Source organism: Leopardus geoffroyi, chromosome A2 (assembly GCF_018350155.1).
Source record: "Leopardus geoffroyi isolate Oge1 chromosome A2, O.geoffroyi_Oge1_pat1.0, whole genome shotgun sequence".
NCBI classification, from domain to species: Eukaryota; Metazoa; Chordata; class Mammalia; order Carnivora; family Felidae; genus Leopardus; species Leopardus geoffroyi.
In genome coordinates this window covers 156,239,531-156,260,712 of record NC_059331.1, presented here as the reverse complement: position 1 = coordinate 156,260,712, position 21,182 = coordinate 156,239,531, and the positions used below count along the sequence as shown (strand labels likewise).

The window sequence follows — 21,182 nt, the reverse complement described above, 5'->3', positions numbered from 1 at the left end:
TCACCCTCGTCTCCAACTTCAGCTACCACCAAGACACGACCGATTCATAGGATTATGTGATATTATGTGACACCCTGTACTATGTCATTATGTGTCCCCAACCCCAGGGACACAGTATGGATGGTCAAGGTATTGCCTGGCTACAGGTTTCCAGCCCAAGTTCCCGTAAGCTCCTGACTTCTTTATTCTTTGGAAGCCTTACTTCCCTAGTAGGATGACCACCCATGCTAGTTTGCCTGGCAGTCGGCGGGGACAGGGGTGGGTCCCTGGAACGTGGGATTTTTATCCTCAAACCAGAAAGTCCTGGGCTCAGTGGGACACATCAGTCACCCTTCCTACAGGCTCCCTCACAGTCCTCCCCACTCGGTGCCAATCAGTGATACTGCAGCAATGACACAAAGTAATCCTTGCTTGTCAATTCAATTAGACATAATGCCTTCACCCAGCGCAAGGACGGAGACTCCGATGCCTGGAATGTGTTGCTAATGTTAAGAAAACACCATGCTGGGATTGCATTGTTTGGGGTTGGGGGCTGGCAGCTAAGTCTGCCACCCTGAAATGTTGCCCAGGAGCACTTAATCAGCAGCCCAATAATGGTCCCATCCCAGCACCACCTTAAAGTTCAATTATTTTTAAGCGGTTCTTCAGAGTTCTGGTGGAAGCTTCCTGCTCAGCGCACCCTGGAGCATGGATTGCAGGTGTGTAGGGTGTGACCTGGGCCTCCCTATGTGGCGGCTGCTGTGTTAGCATACCCGGGCAGGGAGGGGAGGACGTGTGTCTCTGCCTCCCTGTAGGGACCGTCAGAGATGTCACGGTAGTAATGCCACAGCAATGGACCTGTGTAGAAATAGCATCAAAACTGAGGCCTCAGATTAGGCAGCAGCAAAGCTCTTATTAATTCAAGAGGCCACGCGCCAGGAAACTGAGGGCCTCGAGAAGGTTCTCCCAGGAATCCAGGGCAGTTACATATTCGGTGCACAGGCACCTTCCTAAATGTCTATTCCTTATGGGGCCAAGCGGTACCCAAAACTTCACTGGACATAATTTCTGCAGCTTTCTGGGGCAGGAGATCCATCTGCATGACATTTTCTGCTCCTGGGAATGAGGAATGACGTCTGTGTATCCCGGCCCTCCCACGTTCCCGTGTGGCTTCGTGGCCAAAGAGCCCCTGGTCTGACCCGAGCCCACTAGCTTGCTGCAAAGTGGTGACTGCAGAGGTGCCCTCGTGGGCGTGCAGGTCAGGGACATCTGGGGAGCAGCCCAAGTCCTCCCTCAGACACTCCCCCGTGAGCTCCTCTCTGATCTTTAAAACCATAAAGAAGCAAATCAGCAAACAGAAAAAGGATCCCTCCTCCTCCAGCAGCAGCGAATGCACCCTAGGAAGCTGGTGTCCACTAAACCCTTCCTTGGCGGAGATTAAATGCCTCGGCAGCATTGAGCTCTCAAGAGCTCTTTATAGCTTTGCTCAGACCTGCACGGAATATAAATTACGGTTGAATTATACACCATCGCATCAGCAGCAGCCAACAGGCAGGTCACGTGGGGTTTTCCATCCAGGGTGCCTTAGGGGTTCGTTGGGATGAGGCATGGAGTGGTGACAGGCCCCCGAGAACACACTGTGAGGCATGGCGCCCTGAGTTCGGACACAACCATCCATCATTCTGGAAGCTCTGCAAACGCTCCAGGCAGAGACACTGCAGGCGTGCCGCCACACCCCCACCCTCCCGGGCAAGCAGCGTGTGTGTTCCCGGGGTCGTGCCGACGCGCTACAAGGCTGTTCTCTGGGCATAATCATGCCATGGTAATGCAACATCCCCAGCTCAAGCACTGAAAGGGACTGGCCCGTGCATACAGGTTGGCATCGGTTCTAAAGACAATGCTTCCAGATTCCTAACATAGAACCTGGAGTCTTATGCTTTGGTTTTTGCATATCCACAGGGTGGCCTCCAAATCTGGAAGCGCTGGTGTCACGGACCGAATTGTGTCCTTGCAAACTTTGTACATTAAAGACCTGACCCCTGTGCCTCAGGATGTGACTATATCTGAGACAGGGCTGTTAAAGAGCTAATAAAGGTAAAATGAGGCTGTTAGGGTGGCCCCTAATGCCAACCGACTAGTGTCCTTACAAGAAAAGATTAGGACATAAAAAGAGACACCAGCCAGCTGTGTGCACAGAGGGAAGGCCACGTGAAGGGGCAAGCAAGAGGGTGGCTGTGTGTGAGAAAGAAGCCTCAGAGGAGACAACGCCACTGATGCCCTGATCTTGGACTTTCAGCCTCCAGGACTGTGGGAAGATAAATTTCTCTTGTTTAAGCCCCCCAGTCTGTGGAATTTTATCTTGGCGGCCCTAGCAATCTAATGCAACAGGTGAATACATAATAAGTGGCTTATTACCATATCATTACAATCCGCAATAAAATAAGATCATCTACGTTTCCAGACTTTATAGCCACCCTGTAGCGAAAACAGGCATCTCAACATAGCCCTATAAAACAACAGGTGCTGGGCATCTTCTGGTTTTTTGCCCCCACCTCATCTTCCTCACCTATGTTATCTGTGCTTACTCTCACTCAATACCCACCAATCCATTTATTCTTTTGGGTGTAGATTTAGATTTGATCTTAAGAGCCGTGGCTCTTGCAGCCTCTACGCCAAGGACGGAGCCTTTGCAAACTTGGGCAAATATCTAAAGGGCTGAACAAATGGAAGAGGCCGTTGGTGGATGTCCACATGCTTTTTGTGGTGGGAATTTACTGAGATCAAAGAACCTCTGTCCATTGACCTTGACTGGAGACACAGACATTTCCACTGTCCTCCCGGTCTACCCAGAGTCCACATAGCCACCCCTGATGGTCCAAGCCAAGTCCCGCCTCCCAAGAAGCCTTCCCTGAACATGCCTAGCATTAAGATTATTCGCATTTTTTCTGGTCTGGAACAGGCAACCTGACAATTATAGGGTCCCCCCCTTGTTCTCCCTTCTAGTTTGTGTTCAGCTAGACTGTCATTTTCTCCAGAAGTTGTGGGTAGTGATGTCTCTTGCATTACACATAGCACCAAGCATGAAACTCCATGTCACTGGGAGAAATGGACTTCCAGGCTATAGGGCCTTCCAGTGAAAATATGGGCTTTGAAACCTAGAGGGGAAGGAAGGCGACACCATGCCCGGTCCTCCCACCCTTCATCCTCCCATACCGTTCTGCGATGGCTGAGGGGTTTGCGCACCCACGCATGTGATCACCTACCCCTGTTTCAGTGGGCACCTTGGGTTTCAGGAAGCGTTTTTGTATTCACAGAAATTCAGCATTGGAATAATACACTCTCTGCAGGATTATTTTGAAAAGCGATAATAATAAATGTGAAAAGGCTTACAGAAGTTAAAATTGCTTTCTATATGTAAGGTATAATATTAGAAATGGAAGGCTTTAAGTGAGGGTGAAGAAAAATCGTCCTGGAGGACGAGAAAAAAAAAAATGTGACTGCTGTTTCAATCTCCATCACCCACTCCATTTCCCCCCAGCCCTGCTCCAGGGTAAATACTACACCAGGAAAAAACGGCCCTTGACAGAAACCAGAAGAAGAGCTCACTCAGGACTCTTCATTCTATGGACTTGATTAAACCAGAACCATGGCATTTGGAAGATCTCAGAATACATTTCTGAGAAGGACCATCCTCAGAGGGGGCTCAGAGAGGTTACGGCAGCCAGCAGAGGTCACGTGACAACCTTGGTGGGTTTGCAAAGCAGCTTGTAAGCCTGTGGCTCAACCAGGATGGGTAAAAGGGAGCAACCCTGATAGCAGTGTTGGGATCACTATTTAACAGGAGTTGGGGACCTTTTACAGGTGCCACAAAGCTTCTGATCTGGTTCCTCTGGAACACAGAGGTGGCATCTGCAGTTATCCCACACTTATTCATTAAACATCTACTACATAGTGGACTGTGAGAGCTATATTTTTATTATTTTTAGTCTGCATGACAATTTCCTTTCTTCCTTCTGTTAAAATCCACCACCATTTGTTCTCATGGGAAAGCCATGATTCATTCAGACATAAGCACCTGATATAAGCCAAATCTTGGGTGTTGTATCTTCTACTCCTCTTGAGGTTGTGATTACAGACATGCGCATATAGATGTGAATTATACATCTATCTATATTTTGCCCACCTGCCCTTGGATATTTCATGCTTCATGGAGCAAAAAGTTGGGAAGATCTGAGGTGGGTGGTCTGTGGAGAGCTATGAGCTTTCTATATGGCAGGCACATATCTACGTGTGAGAAAAGTCCTAGGAAGACAATGAATCAAGAGTACAACATCACATCTTTCTCAATGTGAATCTTTGGAGCTTCCTATCCATCTGGGTCTTGGTTCAGAGCTGAGAGTTGGTGGGATCCAACTGGCTTCCTGACTAAACTGAGAGTGGCATCTACAGCTGTGCAGAAAGGAACATTCTCAAGCTGTGAACAGTGAGCTTCCAAGAGTAAAGCCACTTAGCGCATGCCATCTTCCTGCCACTGCTTCTCTTTTCTTTCCTTCTCTTTCTAGGCCAACTCTTTCTGGTGGATGACAATGGTCCACAGAGCAAACTTGGAGAACCTCTAGGATGGAGGGCGATCTTGTCCTGAGTTTCTTGCTCGGGACAATGCTTGAAGGAATTCAAAACCTCCTGAAGACCATCTCTGATTCCTGGTTGCTCTACTCATTGGTCTTCCAAAGTAGTACACGAGGCATTTGCAGAAAAAGCCACATCACCCCCCAGGGCCAGCATGAAGCCGGCACAAGTAGATGTATCATTACCTACGAACTCCTGTCTTGGTGGTCTAAGGCTCTCCTGGCCCGGAGGTCCACCAAGGCAGCCTGCACCAGCTTCCCAGTAGGAGAACTGCAGCCCACAGGGGGTTATGCATGGTGGAAAGAGAACTCCACCAAGAATCAGAACATCTGAGTTCTGGTCTCCTCTCTGCCCACGAAGTGGGCAAATCACTTCACCTCTCTGGGCCATGATCCCTCAACCACACAATACAGAGGATGGAACCAGATCTCTACAGTCCTTCCAGTTAAGCGATTCCCTGACTCTTGGTATTGGGGTAAGAAGGTGCCCTTCTCTCTGAACTGCTCTAGGACCGGTTACCGGTTATTTTGTCACATGTGAGCCACTTGGAGAGAAGTTACTGCTTCTCACCTCCTGACATGCACAGAAGGGCTGGTGGATGAGACCATTAGATGCCATTACTCGACATCGATGTGCATATGAGGCTCTGCTCTAAATTGCCATGATTGTAAACGTGGAAGGATTGGGACCCAGCTGTTTAAGTGCCTGGAAGAATTACTGGCTCCTGAAAGAAATCTCTCAGGCTTCTGCCCTATCTGATCCAAGCCAATGCCATGTTAATTAGGAGAGGAAGAGGCTTAGGGTGGGAGTCAGAAGATCAGGCGAGCCTGCCACATGGTGTGGTTTATGTTTCCATATGCCTGGCACATTTGTCAGCTGGCCCCGGCCTTTCTTTGAGATGATGTCACCTCATCGCTGGGTCACTGAACACATATATAGTTTCACATGGATCAAACACTGATATGTAATATTTATAATGTGGCAGGCATTGTTTCAAATGCTTTTAAAGTTAGCTCTTTTAATCCTCAACGCAACTTTATGAGGTTTGGATAAGGGAAGTGAGGCATAGAGAGGTTAAGTAGATTGTGTAAGGTCACACAGCAAGGACGGGAGCCAGTACTTTCAAATCCATGCTTCTGACGCTTGTTATGTTGTCTCTCATTTCTCGTGCATGTGGATTGTCTCTGGAGCTGGACTGTAAGCACAGAAGCTTCTTCCCCAGTAGGGCTCTCTACTCGGTGGTGATTCATTCAATCAGACTTATTGACTAGATGATGAGATTGCGAGAGGAGCCCCGGTCATGACTAAGTGCAGCCCCAAGGAGGTTCTGGGTACCACACAGACTCACGGCTCAGGCAATGAACTCTTGTTGCTGAATTATTCAGAGAACTTGGAAAACCTATCATAACCTGTCATAACATGGCTTTGCTCCTTATCTGGGCCACTTAGAGGGGTGAGCTTCTGTGGAGGAACAGAGGTTTTCTATGAGGTGTAGGGTGGGCAGCTCAAGAAAGGCAACGAATCAAGATCACAGCATTAACTTTCTTTCAGTAAGACTCTTTGTAACTTCCCAGTTGGCCAGAAACTAAACCCAGTGGACAGAGGAAGCTGGTGGCCAGAACAGGACCCGCAGGAGCTCAGTGTGGATCCCAGCCCGTCAAAGGAGCCTTCCCTCCCACCAGCATCTCCTGGCTCATGAACGGGTCTCAGCCTGGGCACCTCTTTTTCCTCTTTTCTCTTGGAGATTTGGAGAGTGATAATTACTCATCTTTGCTTGATGAATCCATACTCTAGTGAGGAAAGAGTCACAGGAAGGAGATTGACAGGGCAAAAACATGTCGGCTTTATAAGGCTAGCATGGCAACCGTGGCCACATTCAAGTGCACCTGTACCTTCCCTCAGGCTGACATTTTAGGATGATTTTCCTAGAGGAACATGGAGGTTTACAAAGCAGATACATTCACCTAGAAGTGTTGACTCACACTGGTGAGCCTCCTGATGCCAGCCTGGGCCTGGGGCCTCAACCCAGGAATTCTGCCCATATGGAGGAGCAAGCAGGGGCAGAGGACCCAGGTGGTGCTAAGGTCCCACAGGCTTGGCCTCTTGACCCAACCACACCAGAGAAGTCAGTCCCCTCTTCTCTTGGGACTTGAAGAGAGCCTTGAAAGGTAGCTTGTCCTCCTGAAGAGAGAAGCTTCCTACTTTATGGACCCTGATGGGAATGCTGAGATCAAAGGAAAGAACACTGTCCAGCCTCCCCTTGGCCATACTAACTTAGGGACCAGAAGCAGCTGTGACCCAGAGGCTTCTGGGAAACGTGACTGCAATGGAACTTGTCTGAAAACGTTAAGAGCTGAGCCCGAAGGGGTAGTTTCATTAAATGAAGTGTAGCCTGGAAAAGTGGCCGAATCTTTAAGAAGCTCCTAGGTTTTGTTAGGGGGGGAAGTGGGAAGGACACAGCTATTGGCATTCCTCTCTAGCCACGGCCAAAATTAGGGGATCAAATATCATACTAGACTTATATTTTACCTTCACATAAAACAGCTTAAGCATTTTTAGATAAAGGGATTTTTTTCTTTTTGCTTCATTCACGACTGAGTTTAGTTACACAGAGATATATAAAAAACGGAAATGTATTAATGACATGTGAAATCCTAAACGAGAAGGGATAAAAACTTGGCATACTGCTTCTGGAAAGTGGCCAACTCTTAGTCTCTGTGCAGGCTCAGGTGATCGATGGCATGAAAGCCCTTTGAGGACAACAGTAAGGGCAAGTTGACTTGATTCTTCCTTCGGCCTCAATCACTACCTCCCCTTGAGGCTGCTCCTGAGTGTTCAGCACAGAAAAATCCTCTTTCTCTGTGCACCCACCGGCCCTCTGCTATGGCACTGGTCATCTGCCTCCACTACGGACTGGGTGGCCATTAAGGACAGGAGCCATCCATGTTTTTGTATGTATGTCCTGGGTGCTACCACATGACTAGCATTCAGTAGGCACTCAATTAATGTTTAGTGAGTTGAATTTAGTTTGTAAAGCAAATAATTAAGAAGTGCAATAGAGCTGTCTTCAGATATTTGAAGGACCTTTGGAGGAAGATGGTCCTGACTTTAACTTACGTTACTTTAGCAGAAAGGACCCAAGTCCAAAAAGTCAAAGTTTGGAGAAAACATATTAAGGTGTTTTTGTTTTGTTTTGTTTTGTTTTACTTTAGAGAGAGAGACCGCATAAACAGGGAATAGGGACAGAGGGAGAGACAGAATCTTAAGCAGACTCCATGCTCAGTGTGAAGCCTGATGTGGGACTCGATCCCATGACCCTGGGATCATGACATGAACTGAAATCAAGAGTTGGATGTTCAAAGGACTGAACCAGCCAAGTGCCCCTAAGGTTTAAAATAAGGAAGAGCTGGGGTATCTGGGTGGCTCTGTTGGCTGAACATCTGACTCTCGATTTTGACTCAGGTCATGATCTCAAGGTCATGAGATTGGGCTAAACTTGCTAAAGATTCTCTCTCTGCCCCACCCCCACTTGCACGCATGCTCTCTTTTAAATGAAATAAGAGCAAAATGACAACAGGAGGAGCCAATAAGGAAGCGGCCCCCTGCTACCATGGAGACTTTGACCCAGAGGGGAGACAGGAAATTATCTAGATTTCTGCTCCCAGGATACTCATAATGAGGCGAGTGCCATCAAAATGGTACAAAGTGACCTCTGAATTCAGAGGTAGAGTCTGGTTTTAGTGAAGCTGATTCAGAAAGTTTTACCCTATGACCCAGCAATAGCACTGCTAGGAATTTACCCAAGGGATACAGGAGTGCTGATGCATAGGGGCACTTGTACCCCAATGTTTATAGCAGCACTTTCAACAATAGCCAAATTATGGAAAGAGCCTAAGTGTCCATCAACTGATGAATGGATAAAGAAATTGTGGTTTATATACACAATGGAATACTACATGACAATGAGAAAGAATGAAATGTGGCCTTTTGTAGCAACGTAGATGGAACTGGAGAGTGTTATGCTTAGTGAAATAAGTCATACAGAGAAAGACAGATTCCATATGTTTTCATTCCTATGTGGATCCTGAGAAGCTTAACAGAAGACCGTGGGGGAGGGGAAGGAAAAAAAAAAAAAGGTTAGAGAGGGGGGGAGCCAAAACATAGGAGACTCTTAAAAACTGAGAACTGAGGGTTGATGGGAGGTGGGAGGGAGGGAAGGGTGGGTGAGGGGTACTGAGGAGGGCACCTGTTGGGATGAGCACTGGGTGTTGTATGGAAACCAATGTGACAATAAATTTCATATTAAAAAAAAAGTTTCTAGAAGATGCTGAGTGCACACTGAGCCTCGAGGAAGTGGAGGCCATCGGCAGGCCTAGCAAGGTGGCTTGGAGGTGGGCAACGGCAAATGGTCTAGAGGAAGCCCAGGATATGTGGCTGAAATGGAGTCTGAGGCAAGACTGTGGTCAACGTTCAACTCCCGGCTGGTGCCGCCGACAGACATGGAGCCACAGAATGTTTTCACCAGAGCAGTGACGTAGCAGGAGGCATGTTTTTATTTTATTTATGTTTTTAAATGTTTATTTTTGAGAAAGCACGAGTGGGGGAGGGGCAAAGAGAGAGGGGGACAGAGGATCTGAAGCGGGCTCTATGCTGATAGCACAGAGCCCAATGTGGGGCTTGAGCTCACCTGAGTCCCAAACCGGACACTCAACCAACTGAGCCACCCGGATGCCCCACAAGGTGTATTTTTAGAAAGGCAGAGTGGTGTAAAAGTTGAATTAAGTGGCAAGTAGAAGAGATAAACATCTATGCGATACTTTTCCTCTGCTAGGTTGCTTTTCCTGTATACTATTTCATTTCATCCACACAAAACCACAGAGGGTAGGCAGCTCTGTTTCAGTTTTACAGATGAGAAAATGGAGACTGGGAGTTTGGTGACTCAGTGGTGGGTCAGAGGTGTCCACCAAGGGCTGAGTGACCACCAAACACTGCCTTAGTAAGAAGGGCCCCGGTGGCATTCGGGGAATGGATATGGATGAAAAAGCCACACAGAATACGGCGCAGGAAATATTGGCAGATGTTGACAATTGCTGCTAAGGTACGGGTGACACTGCAAAAGTGAACAATGACTCAGAAGTGACTGGGAGACTCCCCGTGCTGAGGAAGGCAAGAAAAGCAGCTCATTTCATTAGGGGAAAGGAAAGGACAGAAGCTGATACTTGTCAGGCACCTGCAGCAAGCCGGGCACTTAACACATAGGACATAAACATAAAGCACATTCATACCATACACAGAGAAAGCGCAAGTCTAGTCCTAGGCATGTTTGAGTTTCCAGAAGGGTGGAGATGTCCAGTGAACAGTTAGGAACACGAGGCTGGAGCTCAGGACAGGCCATTCCATACCATTTCCAGGCTCGTCTGTGCAGAGATCGTTACCACTGTGTGAGGAGATACTGGTGCCAAGGAGGCATGTGTGTAGGGAAAAAGAAAAGAACACCGAAGGTCAGATTTACAGGTGAAGCAAAGAGCAAAGGAAGCAGAAAAGGCCCAGGAAAAAGGAAAAGTCATGAGTGTGCTGTCATGTAAGACAAGAGATGAGAGTCTGAAAACCAGAGACAGGTAAATCCACAGGAGCTCAGCAAGAGGAGGTTCAGGGATAGGTGACGGGCAGAAGAGCCAGGAGGAAGCAGGTCTCCAAGAAAGCAGCTTCTGTGACATGGTGGGAACAGAAACCAGACTTCAAGAGATGAGGGAGGTTGGTGCAGAGCTATAGAAGTGATAAGATTATTCTTTTTGCTACATGAGCCCCAAGCTTTGTCTTTGGTCTCAGAGCATATGAAAAGGTAAGGCCCTCAGCCAAAGAGACTCATTTTCCTATTCCTCTAGGAAACATCCCTTGAACAGAATCAGGCTCATCTTTTCTGCCCCCCACCCCCACCCCCACCCCCGCCAAGAACAGTAGTCTTCATCTACCATGACAAGAGGTCTGTACGGAGTCAGCTCTTACCCTATCAGGTGATGAGCTGCTGGAGGCTCATAAATGCGTCAACAACTTAATTTTGATTTGAGAGAGAGCACTGCATGATAAGTACAAACCCAGGCTTCAGAGTGGAATAGATCTGAGGTGGAATCCTTGGTCTGGGAACTATGTGACTTCGGGCAAGGTACTTAAACTCTCTAAGCAAGCACTAGCAACTCCAAAGAAGGTAGAGCCGGTGATAAACTGAGCACACATGAGTAAAAACGTAGGCAGTGCTATTATTACAGGCCGACCATGTTCATGTGTTCCACTCCTTAGTTACTTCTCAGCACAATCCTAGAAGGCAGGTACTATTTTGCAGATGGTGAAATTGAGGCTAACCTTCATCGCATCTGGACCTGATGCTATTGGTAACACTTTGGTAGTAGAAGTGACTCCCTTCATGGCTTCTCTACCCCTCTCTTCCTGTCTTGCCCCCCAACAAACACCTGCCTGCCACTGGTGGGGGGCAAAGGGGAGCCCTCCACCTTGCTGGTGGGGGCAAGGAGGACCCCTGTGCCTCGGGTATAAACGAAGGCTTGCCAGGAAGCCTGCATCTGCCTTGCTGGTTAATTCCTCAGGCTGCTGTTTTGTCCCAGGTGGGCTCACCAAGTATCCTTCTCTTTAATTCCACGCATCCCAGAAACAGAGAAAAAAGAGCGGGGATTAGTCTGAAGACCTTAGTTTAAGGTTCTACCATTTACTTAATCGCCTGACCCTGTGCTTGTTTTGTGGTTCTCCAGGCCCAGTTCTACAAAATTAGGGCCGATGGGAAGATGCAAAGAAATAACGTTGAAACAAGATCTACCGAGGATATGGCAGAGATGCTCTGAAATGTGAGCTCTTCCCTTCCCCGGTCTGCCTCTTCCACCTGCCTCTGAAGGTGGTTTGAAGGTCCACTGAGACCATCCCCTCCCTTTGGGGCTCCGTGAACTGCAAGTGTCACCCAACTCATAAGTGACCCCCTTTCTGCCCTTTTCTGTGTGGCCAGCACCTCTTCCCTAAGAAGCTGGATGGATAGATTGGAGTCTCCTTGTCTTCTTCGCTGCCGAAAATCCAGACACAGAATTCTTTTGTTTTTAACATTTTTCAATTTAAAGGTGTCTGTCATTAAAAGGAAAACAGCTCTATTATTACACTAATTGGCCTAGGTGTCTGATTCTTCTCGAAGGTTGTGAGCAACCCCAAGACACTGAGTTTTGTTTTATCATCCACAGTGCCTAGAACCCTAGTACTTAGCGGGTACTTAACAACTGGTTGTTTATTTAATGAATAATTCACACTGAACGGGTTCTAATGGTTCATTAATGTGGCAATGGGCTCCCCTCTTTCACAGCCACATCTTGGACACCCTTGATCCTCTGATGGCTTCTATAGATAGGGAGAGGGTATTTTTCAAAGCCCAAGTCAAGACATGTGGTATGGGACAGGATCTGATAACAGGAAAGTGTATTTGAAATCAGGAGACTTCCAGAATGTCTGGGAGGTAGCACAGCTTCACACAGGCCCTCATTCTCCAATTATTTTATACTTGGGAATAAAATGCACATCATTACCCACCTGTCCCCCCCCAAAGCCCAAGTTCTGTTAGGATGGAAAGGATTCCTTTACCCTCTCTGGGGCCATCTTCATAAACCCTTTCCAGAGTAATGCTTTAGGGCCTTTCTGGAATCACTTTCCCATTGGTACGCCCTAGGCCATCGCCAGCCCCCGCTAAGGTGCAGAGAGCTGAACAGTCCAGGCTTGTCAAGCCCCTCCCCATCCCATCCACAAGGGGCACGCTGCCCTGGGTTCACAGGTGTGCCTGCCCGCCCTGCCCCCCAGCTCACTGATCCAGGCCAGGTCAAGTCAGCTTTTGGGTACCCAGAGAGCATGGGGACCCTAACTCCTGTGTTCACACAGTGCATTTCAGCCATCCAAGTAGTGGGGGTGACAAGATACCTGGCGGGGGACAGAGCTCCCCTCCTCCCTTTCTTGGGTCTGGCTATTTCTGCTGCAGCTTCTCACCTGTCCTTAACCCCCCAGGGCAGGAGAGAGGAAATTCCTCATTTATATCTGCTCCTCCCTTTTGTTTCCCCAGGAGCAGCTTTTATGCCCACTAGGAGGGGTCTCTCCGTTTATTTCAGGAACCAGCATTTTTCTTTGATTTATGATTCATTTCAAGAGCCAGAGGCTTGCCTGACAAGTTCCCTTTCTCTGAAGCTTGCATACCTCTGTAAGAACATCCTAGAAGAGCCATAGGGATGGCAGCTTTTGAAGCTGCTTTAGAAATTACCTAAGTTTCCATGGCAATCAAGCACTGTGAAGTCACCACCACATTCTGGGTCTTTCTGTTTCCACTGAAAAGGCTGTTGGAGAAATCTGTTCTTTCTCAACAACCCTCCCCCCACCCCACCCCCATGCCACCTCAGTAATAGAGATGGTCTTCCAGCGACCCTGCCCTCTCTCTCTTCTCCCGCCTGCCCTTCCCCCATCCCATTCTGGTAACAGTCCATTGTCTGCAAGCAAAGACCCCCAATTCAGGGCAGCAATGTGATTATTTCTACCCCAGGAAAAACAGGGTCTTCTTACCATGATAGGAGAAGACCTTAGGACATCAGTCTCCTTACCTGACTCTGGACTATACCCATTGGATAACTCAGACATGTCTGAGCATGTCTGTGTCAGCAGAGGCAGGCCAGTCAGGAAGGCACCAGGCTGAAGAGAAATCACTCATTCTGAGTGAGACCCCCAATCGCCCACCCCATACTCAGCCTAGACACTGAACCAAAACCATGCCTTACTGTCTAGAGTAACCCAACTTTGCTATATTCCCTTGTGTCCTTTACACTTCTGGGTCTGTCCTGCCCGCATAGGATTAAAAAAAAAATTTTTTTTTAATGTCTTATTTATTTTTCAGAGACAGAGAGAGAGAGAGGAAGAGCAAGTGAGCAAGCACGTAAGGGGCGGAGAGAGAGGGAGACACAAGCAGGCTCCAGGCTCTGAGCTGTCAGCACAGAGCCCGATGCGGGGCTCGAACTCACGGACCGCGAGATCATGACCTGAGCTGAAGTCGGACACTTAACTGGCTGAGCCACCCAGATGCCCTTTTACATTTTTAAAAAAATGTTTACTTTTGAGAGAGCGAGCAAGCACGAGCAGGGGAGGGGCAGAGAGGGGGACAGAGGATCTGAAGCAGGCTCTGTCCTGATAGCAGTGAACCCGACACGGGGCTGGAACTCATGAACTGCAAGATCGACCTGAGCCGAAGTTGGAAGCTCAACCGACTGAGTCACCCAGGCACCCCCGTAACTGACTGGTTTTGATTATTCATTACAGGAACTTCACAAAAGATCCATCAACTTCCACTAAACATTGACAGTGTGGGCTCTTAAGGTTTTTTCAACCCTGCTGTTTCCATCAATTCTAGACATCATCAGTGTTTTCAACCAATCTCAATCAAACACCTGCACTGAAATAATGGCCTTCAAGCAAACTTCTAATTCTCAATAAATTCTGACCTTACCTTCCCGCTCTGAGACCCTCCCAGTTTTGCAAGGTGCCGTTGTCCCCTACTGCAGTAAGCAACAAACTCAGCTTAGTCTTACCAGCGGCAATGCTAGTTGTGTGGGCAATGCTTGGGGAGCCAGCTTTTGATTAAGGAAAGGGGAGTACATGTTTATGTGATTATTTGGTCATCAAAGAACAGGGGTGATTTTAAGCAAAGCAGAATTGGCCTGAGTTAGGGAAAACAAGGTACTGTAAGCAGAAGAGAGGAAAGACCTGACTTCTCAAGACCTTCTGGAGCCCCTGAAGCAAAGGGTTGCCATGCCCGGGTCTCAGGGAGGGTGAGTGTGGGACAGTGATGGAGGCAGAGCTGGCTTCCTGGGCATGCAGCCCACATAGTTATGTGCTTGTTTTAATGCTCTGCTGTCACCATCTTGAAATTTGTAATGCTTAAATAAGGAGTCCACGTTTTCATTTTGCATCAGGCCCCACAAATTATACAGCTGGTCCTGGTTGCGGGAGTGGGGGGAAGGGGATGCTTCCAGATGTGTGACAATGCAACATTTTCAGGGGCATGTGACAGTCCCCCTACTTTACCTGGCCACCCTGGGGCACAGACATCATGCCCCGCTCACAGGAACTGCCACGGGAAGTTGAAGAAGCTCTAGCTATCAGCACCCCAGAAGGAAGCCACCTCACTGATAAAAGCCACGTAGTATCAAGTGATCGCCTAGGGGAGAACCCCCAGGGCAATCTGTGAAATAGAAGGAAGGCCAGAATGAGGGATGATGCCCCCTCGATCTTCAAACCCATTAGCATTGCCTCCAAGGCCCTACATCTGCTCTGTTTGAGGGAATACCTCCATCTCACTCGGTTCCTGTTACAACTGTCCTCTTGCTTAACTTCCTTGGACCCACCAGGCTCATTTCCATATCCCAAGTCCCTTGCATCTTCTGTGCTGTTTGCAAGGACTGATCCACCAAGTCTTTCCAGGAAGACTTCCATTCAATGGAAGAGGAAGACTTCCAGTGAAGGCTTGAGAGGCCTTCTGCCTACCCACTGCCCCTTCGTCTACAGCAATGCCCCATCACTCCCTTCCTCCCTCCCAGCTTTCTTTTTCTCTACAGAAATGTCCCGTCGTCTGGCAACATATTATATACTTACAGTACTTGCTTATCTGTCGCTCCAACAAGAATGTAAACTCCATGAGGACTTTGCCTTATTCCCCACTCTAGTCCAAGTCCATAAACAGTGTCTGTCACAAAGGCAATCAAAATTTATTGACTGAGTAAGTAAGGTGGTCATTAACCAGAGAGGCATGATCTGTTCAAGCAATTTCATCTTTATCATCCCATGGAACGTGTCTCTGCATGGCGTTGGCAGTGATGGGATAAGACTGTTCAGAGCAGTGTGTCATTGAAGGTGGCTGTTTAAAAAAAAAGTAGCTAAAACAATAATATCTCAAAATTTTTTTGAGAACAGCACTAGGAATTGTCCTAGGCCCTTCACGTGAGTGAACTCTAGAATTCTCACAACTGCTATGCTTCTGGTAGGTACCATCATTAGTCCTCTTTACAGATGAGAAAGTTGAAGCAATACATGAAAGGTGGTTAAGTAACTTTCGTAAGTCACAAGGCCAGTCCAAGGCTCCGTTAGTCCTGGACTAGTTTTTCATGACAAAACTATAATTTTCCCTTTTAGTTGCATGATTCTACTTCCTGAACAAAGAAAACTTTAGTTAGGTGGCGGGGAATGGAAGGAAGGTAGCTCACGGTCACGTGTGCACAGGGACATCCAAGAGACGAAGGTTGGTTCCTCGCATGAGATCTCATAGATACCTTCACCGTCCACCCTACTTTCCACCTCCTTCTAGGGTCTGCTTTCTGTCTTAGCATTCCCTTCTGGGAATTTAATGACAAAGCTTCCCCCGGTTCTGGAGACTATGTAGCACCGTGGCTTTGCTGAGTGTTTGGTGGGCAGGTTGTAGGCATCCTGGTACGGCCTTTACTGACCAGACTTGGGTTTACAGGACCAAGGCTGCTTACTAGTCTCCTCTGAAGTGCAAATCTATAATGGAGGCAGGTCCCCTTGGGTGGCAAGGACAGAACTCCTTCAGATTTTTTTCCAGCTGGAACTCCTTCAGATCTGTTCCAGTTCTTCAGGTGAAAGTGAAGCCCTTCTGTTGCCTGGGTTGCTGGAATGATTGATCCTGGCCACTCGTTCTACATTAGGTAAATGTGTAGGTTATTTCTTAATCCCCCTGGCAATGTGTCTCCTCCCTCAAATGTCTTTGTTGTGAATGTAATTATCAAATGCTAATAAATATTCATATATGCACCTTCCAAAAGGCAAGATTTATTCCAGGGTTGAAGTAGTTTGTGAATCTCTGCTCAGGATTTTATAGGAAATGTTGTAAGACAAAAAGCCAAGAAGAAAGTTGTGATGATCTAGTGAAATCTCACATGAACCTATAAAAGCAGTTTCACAGGGTAAGTAGATGGGTTTTATGCCCTTGTTTGGTCACAGTAGATTATAGATACTTCTCTGCCTATTAGAATGGACTTCACTTAGGGCATACATATAACAGTAACAGCTACCGTTTACTGAGGGTTTTATAAGCTTTGCAGCATGGTAAGTCATTGAGTTATTGAATTTACTCTCTCCTCCAACTCAGAATATCTAATTTATATGGTCTCCCTCTTCTTACCCATGAGTCATGAAGTAATAACCCACGGTCATGAAGTTGGAGGCACGGTGCCTCTGGGACTTATAGAGATGCAGTCCTAGCCACGTTTCTAAGTAGTGCTGGAACTAGGAGTGACAGTGGGGAGAGGCTGATGGGAGCCCTGGATGCTGTTGTACCTTGTGGGCATTTCCCAAATCACGTCATCACCTAATGGTCATAGTCCCCCAGAAAAAACACCTATTGCCTCAGACTTTCCATTTTAGGCTTGTCAGTTCTCAGAATTGCTGGGCCTTTATCAAGGTTTTTGTCTATCAGAAGAGGAGTATCTGGGGGTTAACTGTACAGCTGAACCACTTTCCGGTGAGCCTAGTGGAAGGGGTGACATCTGGCCTCGTTGGTGTGCGAACCACTGCAATCACTCAAACTTGATAGCTTGAGCTCCTTCAGGGCATTTTCTTCGCTCCCCTTGACTGACTGGGAAGGTAGAAAAGGCCACACTGGTCACAGGTGGTAGGGAAAGGACCTTTAATGATTTCCTTTTCCCATTACCACCTGTGCCCTCCATTCTGGCCATGATCTCCTCCAGATGCCCCTTTGTGCTTTGAGAAAAGAAGAAAAGAAAGGGAATGGAGTGAGATTCTGGGACTGGAACCTGTGTAGAAGCACAGCCTGGAGCCGTGCCAGGGTGGGAAGATGGGTGTGGGGCCTGGGGTCATGTGGACCTTCAACACAGAGCCGAAAGCCCACGTAGCAGGATGAACTTCTGTCACAGGCCAGCTCTGGCTCCAGTGCTGCAGTTCGCTAGCTGGGGGGCCTGGGACAAATGACACAACTACTCTGATCTAGAGACACAGATGGTGGATCACAGTGGATGGTCTCTAAAGTTCCGTCCATTCTTGGCACTCTTGAGCCCCCATTAAAGACAAAGCGCTTCATGAATTCATGTACAATTCATATCCTACTTCCAAAGGGAATTTAAGACATTTTATAACAGAAGTATAGAGACCTTGGGACTGTTCAAATAAAGAGAGAAAGAGGATAAGGAATCCCACAGAGGGGGAGCAGATTAGACCAGGAACAGAAAATAAGGCAGCGTACTTTTTCAAGGATAGCTGTTCCACTGAGACAAAATACTTTCTCTCTGTTACACACAATTCATTTTTGCAATGCATGCATTCAAAAGATATTTGAGAGTGCAGACACTGTTCTCAACTTGGGGGATACCTTAGAGAACAAGGTGGACAAGGTTCTGGAGCTTACATGTTAAGTGGGGGAGAGAGGCAATGAACAAACACACTGCAGACACCTAGGGCCCAGATCTTGGTGTCTAACACCATTGTCCAATAAAAGGAACCAGGGCTCCTTGGAGAAATGGCTCATCCTAGGTCAGGAAACATACATGAGCCTGGAGTACCTTGTGGTATGCCAAAAAGTAACAGGGGCTCGAAAACCCCCTCAAAACAAAACAATAACCAAAACCCACATCGATGTCAAAGAGGCACAGGGCCACCTGAAAGAGTTCCCAATGGCCAAAGCTGAAGCTGGGGCACGAAAACAAATCTAGAATTGGATTATAAACCAAAGTAAAAAATTAATATCCACAAGTCCACACTGATATAAACAAATGACTGAATCAATTTATAAATGGAAAAGAGAGGGACGCTTGGGTGGCTCAGTCAGTTAAGCGTCCGACTTCGGCTCAGGTCATGATCTCACAGTGTGTGGGTTCAAGCCCTGCATCGGGCTCTGTGCTGACATCTTGGAGCCTGGAGCCTGCTTCGGATTCTGTGTCTCCCTCTTTCTCTGCCCCTCCCCCACTCACTCTCTGTCTCTTTCTCAAAAACAAACAAATATTTAAAAAATTTTTTTAAATTAAAAAAATTTTCAAGTGGGGAAGAGAGGCAAATCTCCCTTATAGGAGAATTCCAAATAACTTAAGTAGATACTCCGCCCTAAAGGTGAGGGAGTCGAACTCCCCAGTCCTCAGGGATGGGCTGTGCCTGGTGACGTCCTTCCAAAGAGAAGAGTATGGACAGAGGGAAAAGAGAGTAACTCTGCAGTAGAGAAACCCACACACACGACTTCAACCGGGTGATCAGAGGCAGTGTCATGAATCACGTGGGCAGGTTGTACTTGTAACACGATGTGATGGAATGACACTTGACCTCTGCCCTTTTTCCTCCCTAATCACACACAAAAATCAGGCAAGTTCCAGCAGAGGAGCCAGACTGCTCTATGGATGGGCAGCGCTCTGCGGAATTGCTGAGGTCATTAAAACAAGGACAGTCTGAGAAATAACTCCAGCCCCAGGGAGCCTAAGGAGATGTGACAACTAGACGGATAGATATCAGGTAAAAACATAGAGAGTCTGAATAAACTGTGGACATCCGTTAATAATAATTTATCAATATTTATTAATTATAACAGACTATGCTAATGCAAGATGTTAATAGTAATGGAAACCATGCGCAGGGGCAGAGGGTAATATGGGAGCTCTCTTTACTGTCTGCTCCATTTTTCTGTAAATCTAAAATTATAAATCTAAAACATGGATCTATTAAAACAAAAAAGGGGATCTGAAGGTCTGAGAGGGAGGAAGTCCGGGCCTCTCTCCTGCTGGCCCCGAATATGCGAGCTTCCTAGAATTCTGTAGCTGCAGGGAAATGAATCCCGCCCACAACACTGTGAACCCTGGAAGAGGACCCTGGGCTCAGAGGAGACCAGAGCCCCTGCTACAGACACCTTGACTGCCATTTTGTGAGTCCCAGAGCCGAGAGCCCAATTAAACTGTGCTTGAAATTCTGATCTGTAAAACCTGTGAGACAATACATGTTTGCTTTAAGCTGCTAAAAAACAAACAAAAAAACTGAAACCACGACACAACAACAAACATTTCAGAAAGCCCTGAGTGTGCCGTAGAAAGATGAATTAATGAAAATGTAGAGAGTGACTAAGGTGGTGCCATGAATTTGGGCGGTCAAGGAAGCCCCTTCTTGGGGTGACTTTTAAGCTGGAGTCTGAGTCCGAGGAAGGAGCCAGCCAGGAGGCCCGTGCAGGGGGGACGCCGTGAGCAAAGGCGGCAGCCAGCCCAGGGCCTTGCAGCGAAGCCCTGTGTGCTCCAGGAAAGGCAGCCGGGCGGCTGGACTGACCTGAAAGCAGGCAAGGGAGGGCTGGGGGGATAGTATGAGCCAGATGACATGGGACTTCCATTAAGGACAGAATGTCTGGTTGCCCCTAGGATTCATATGTGGAGATATTACCCCTGAGGTGATAGAATTAGGAGGCGGCGATTTGGGGACATGATTAGGTCACAAGGGTGGTGTCCTCAGGACTGGGATCAGCAGTCTCATGCAAGAGGCCCCACGGAGCCCCCCGGCTCCTTCCACCACCTGAGGACACAGCAGGCAGGCGCCAGCCTGTGAACCAGAAAGTGCTTCTCACCAGATGCAGAATGTGCCAGCACATTGATCGTGGACTTCCCAGCCTCCAGAACAGGAAGAAATAAATTTCTGTTGTTTGTAAGCCATCCAATCTCTGGTATTTTGTTACAGCAGCCCAAGCTGGCCAAGACTGCTTTTGAAAAAGGGTAAAGATTTTGGATTTTATTTTCACTTTGACTAGAAGAAGCCTTTGGAGCACTGGTGGCAGATAAGTGACATACCTGACTCACAGTTTTAAAAGCATTATGTTAACTCTGTGAAGGACTGATTGTTGGGTGCCAGGGTGGCATCACGGCATCTAGATAGGAGGCTCCAGGATTAGCAAAAAGCTCACAGAGGCTTGGACCTGAGTGGCGGTGGAGAGGGCGGATGTCCCGCAGGAGTGTGTGAGAGGGCGTGTGGCGGGGGTGGGGTGTGGGCTGGAAGTTCACACTCGTCTTGTGGATGTGGGCCCTGCGGTGGCTCTGAGGGTGCCCAGTGGGTGAATTACAAGGAACCGTAGCCGCCCCAGGCTCCCCCACCGCGCTGTCTTTTCCCCGTGTCATCTTGTTCCTGTGATTCTGAATACCACTGATGACTCATCAAGACACGCGGCTCTGGCAGTTTCTTGCACCCAGTTGGTGCCGTGCCATGCCGGGCCAGATTCTCTCCCGGAGGCTCTGGCAAAGGGGATACTGGATCCCACCCACTGCCCCCAGCCCCCGGCCCGACTAATTCGCCCTACTTAATTAATTGCCTCCTCTGCGCTGAGTGTTAATTAAACAATTTGTTGCTAGTTGTTTCCCAAGGTGCGGGGTACCCTCTGTTTAACCAGGAACTAGTTAAATCTGGAAGAGAGTCGGGCCCAGGATGGACCATCCTCCTTCGCGTTGGAACAGAGAAGAGGTTAATGGAATTCTGCTTTTTTTTTTTTTTTTTTTTTTTTTTGGCCCTGGTAGTTTCAA

The 21,182-nt window shown here is 47.8% G+C and overlaps 1 protein-coding gene across 2 annotated transcripts in view; it reads right to left on the bottom strand.

Annotated features, from left to right (window-relative positions):
- TMEM178B (transmembrane protein 178B) overlaps positions 1-21,182 on the bottom strand; it is a 360,053-nt gene that overhangs the window by 12,339 nt on the left and 326,532 nt on the right. The window contains exon 4 of one of the 2 annotated variants that reach the window (XM_045495902.1): positions 15,369-16,334. The exons of the other annotated variant lie outside the window; for it this stretch is intronic. Coding sequence (XP_045351858.1) covers positions 16,252-16,334 — 83 coding nt within the window. The 3' untranslated portion in view covers positions 15,369-16,251. Of the gene's footprint in view, positions 1-15,368; positions 16,335-21,182 lie in introns of those variants that run through there. 2 annotated transcript variants of the gene reach the window in all.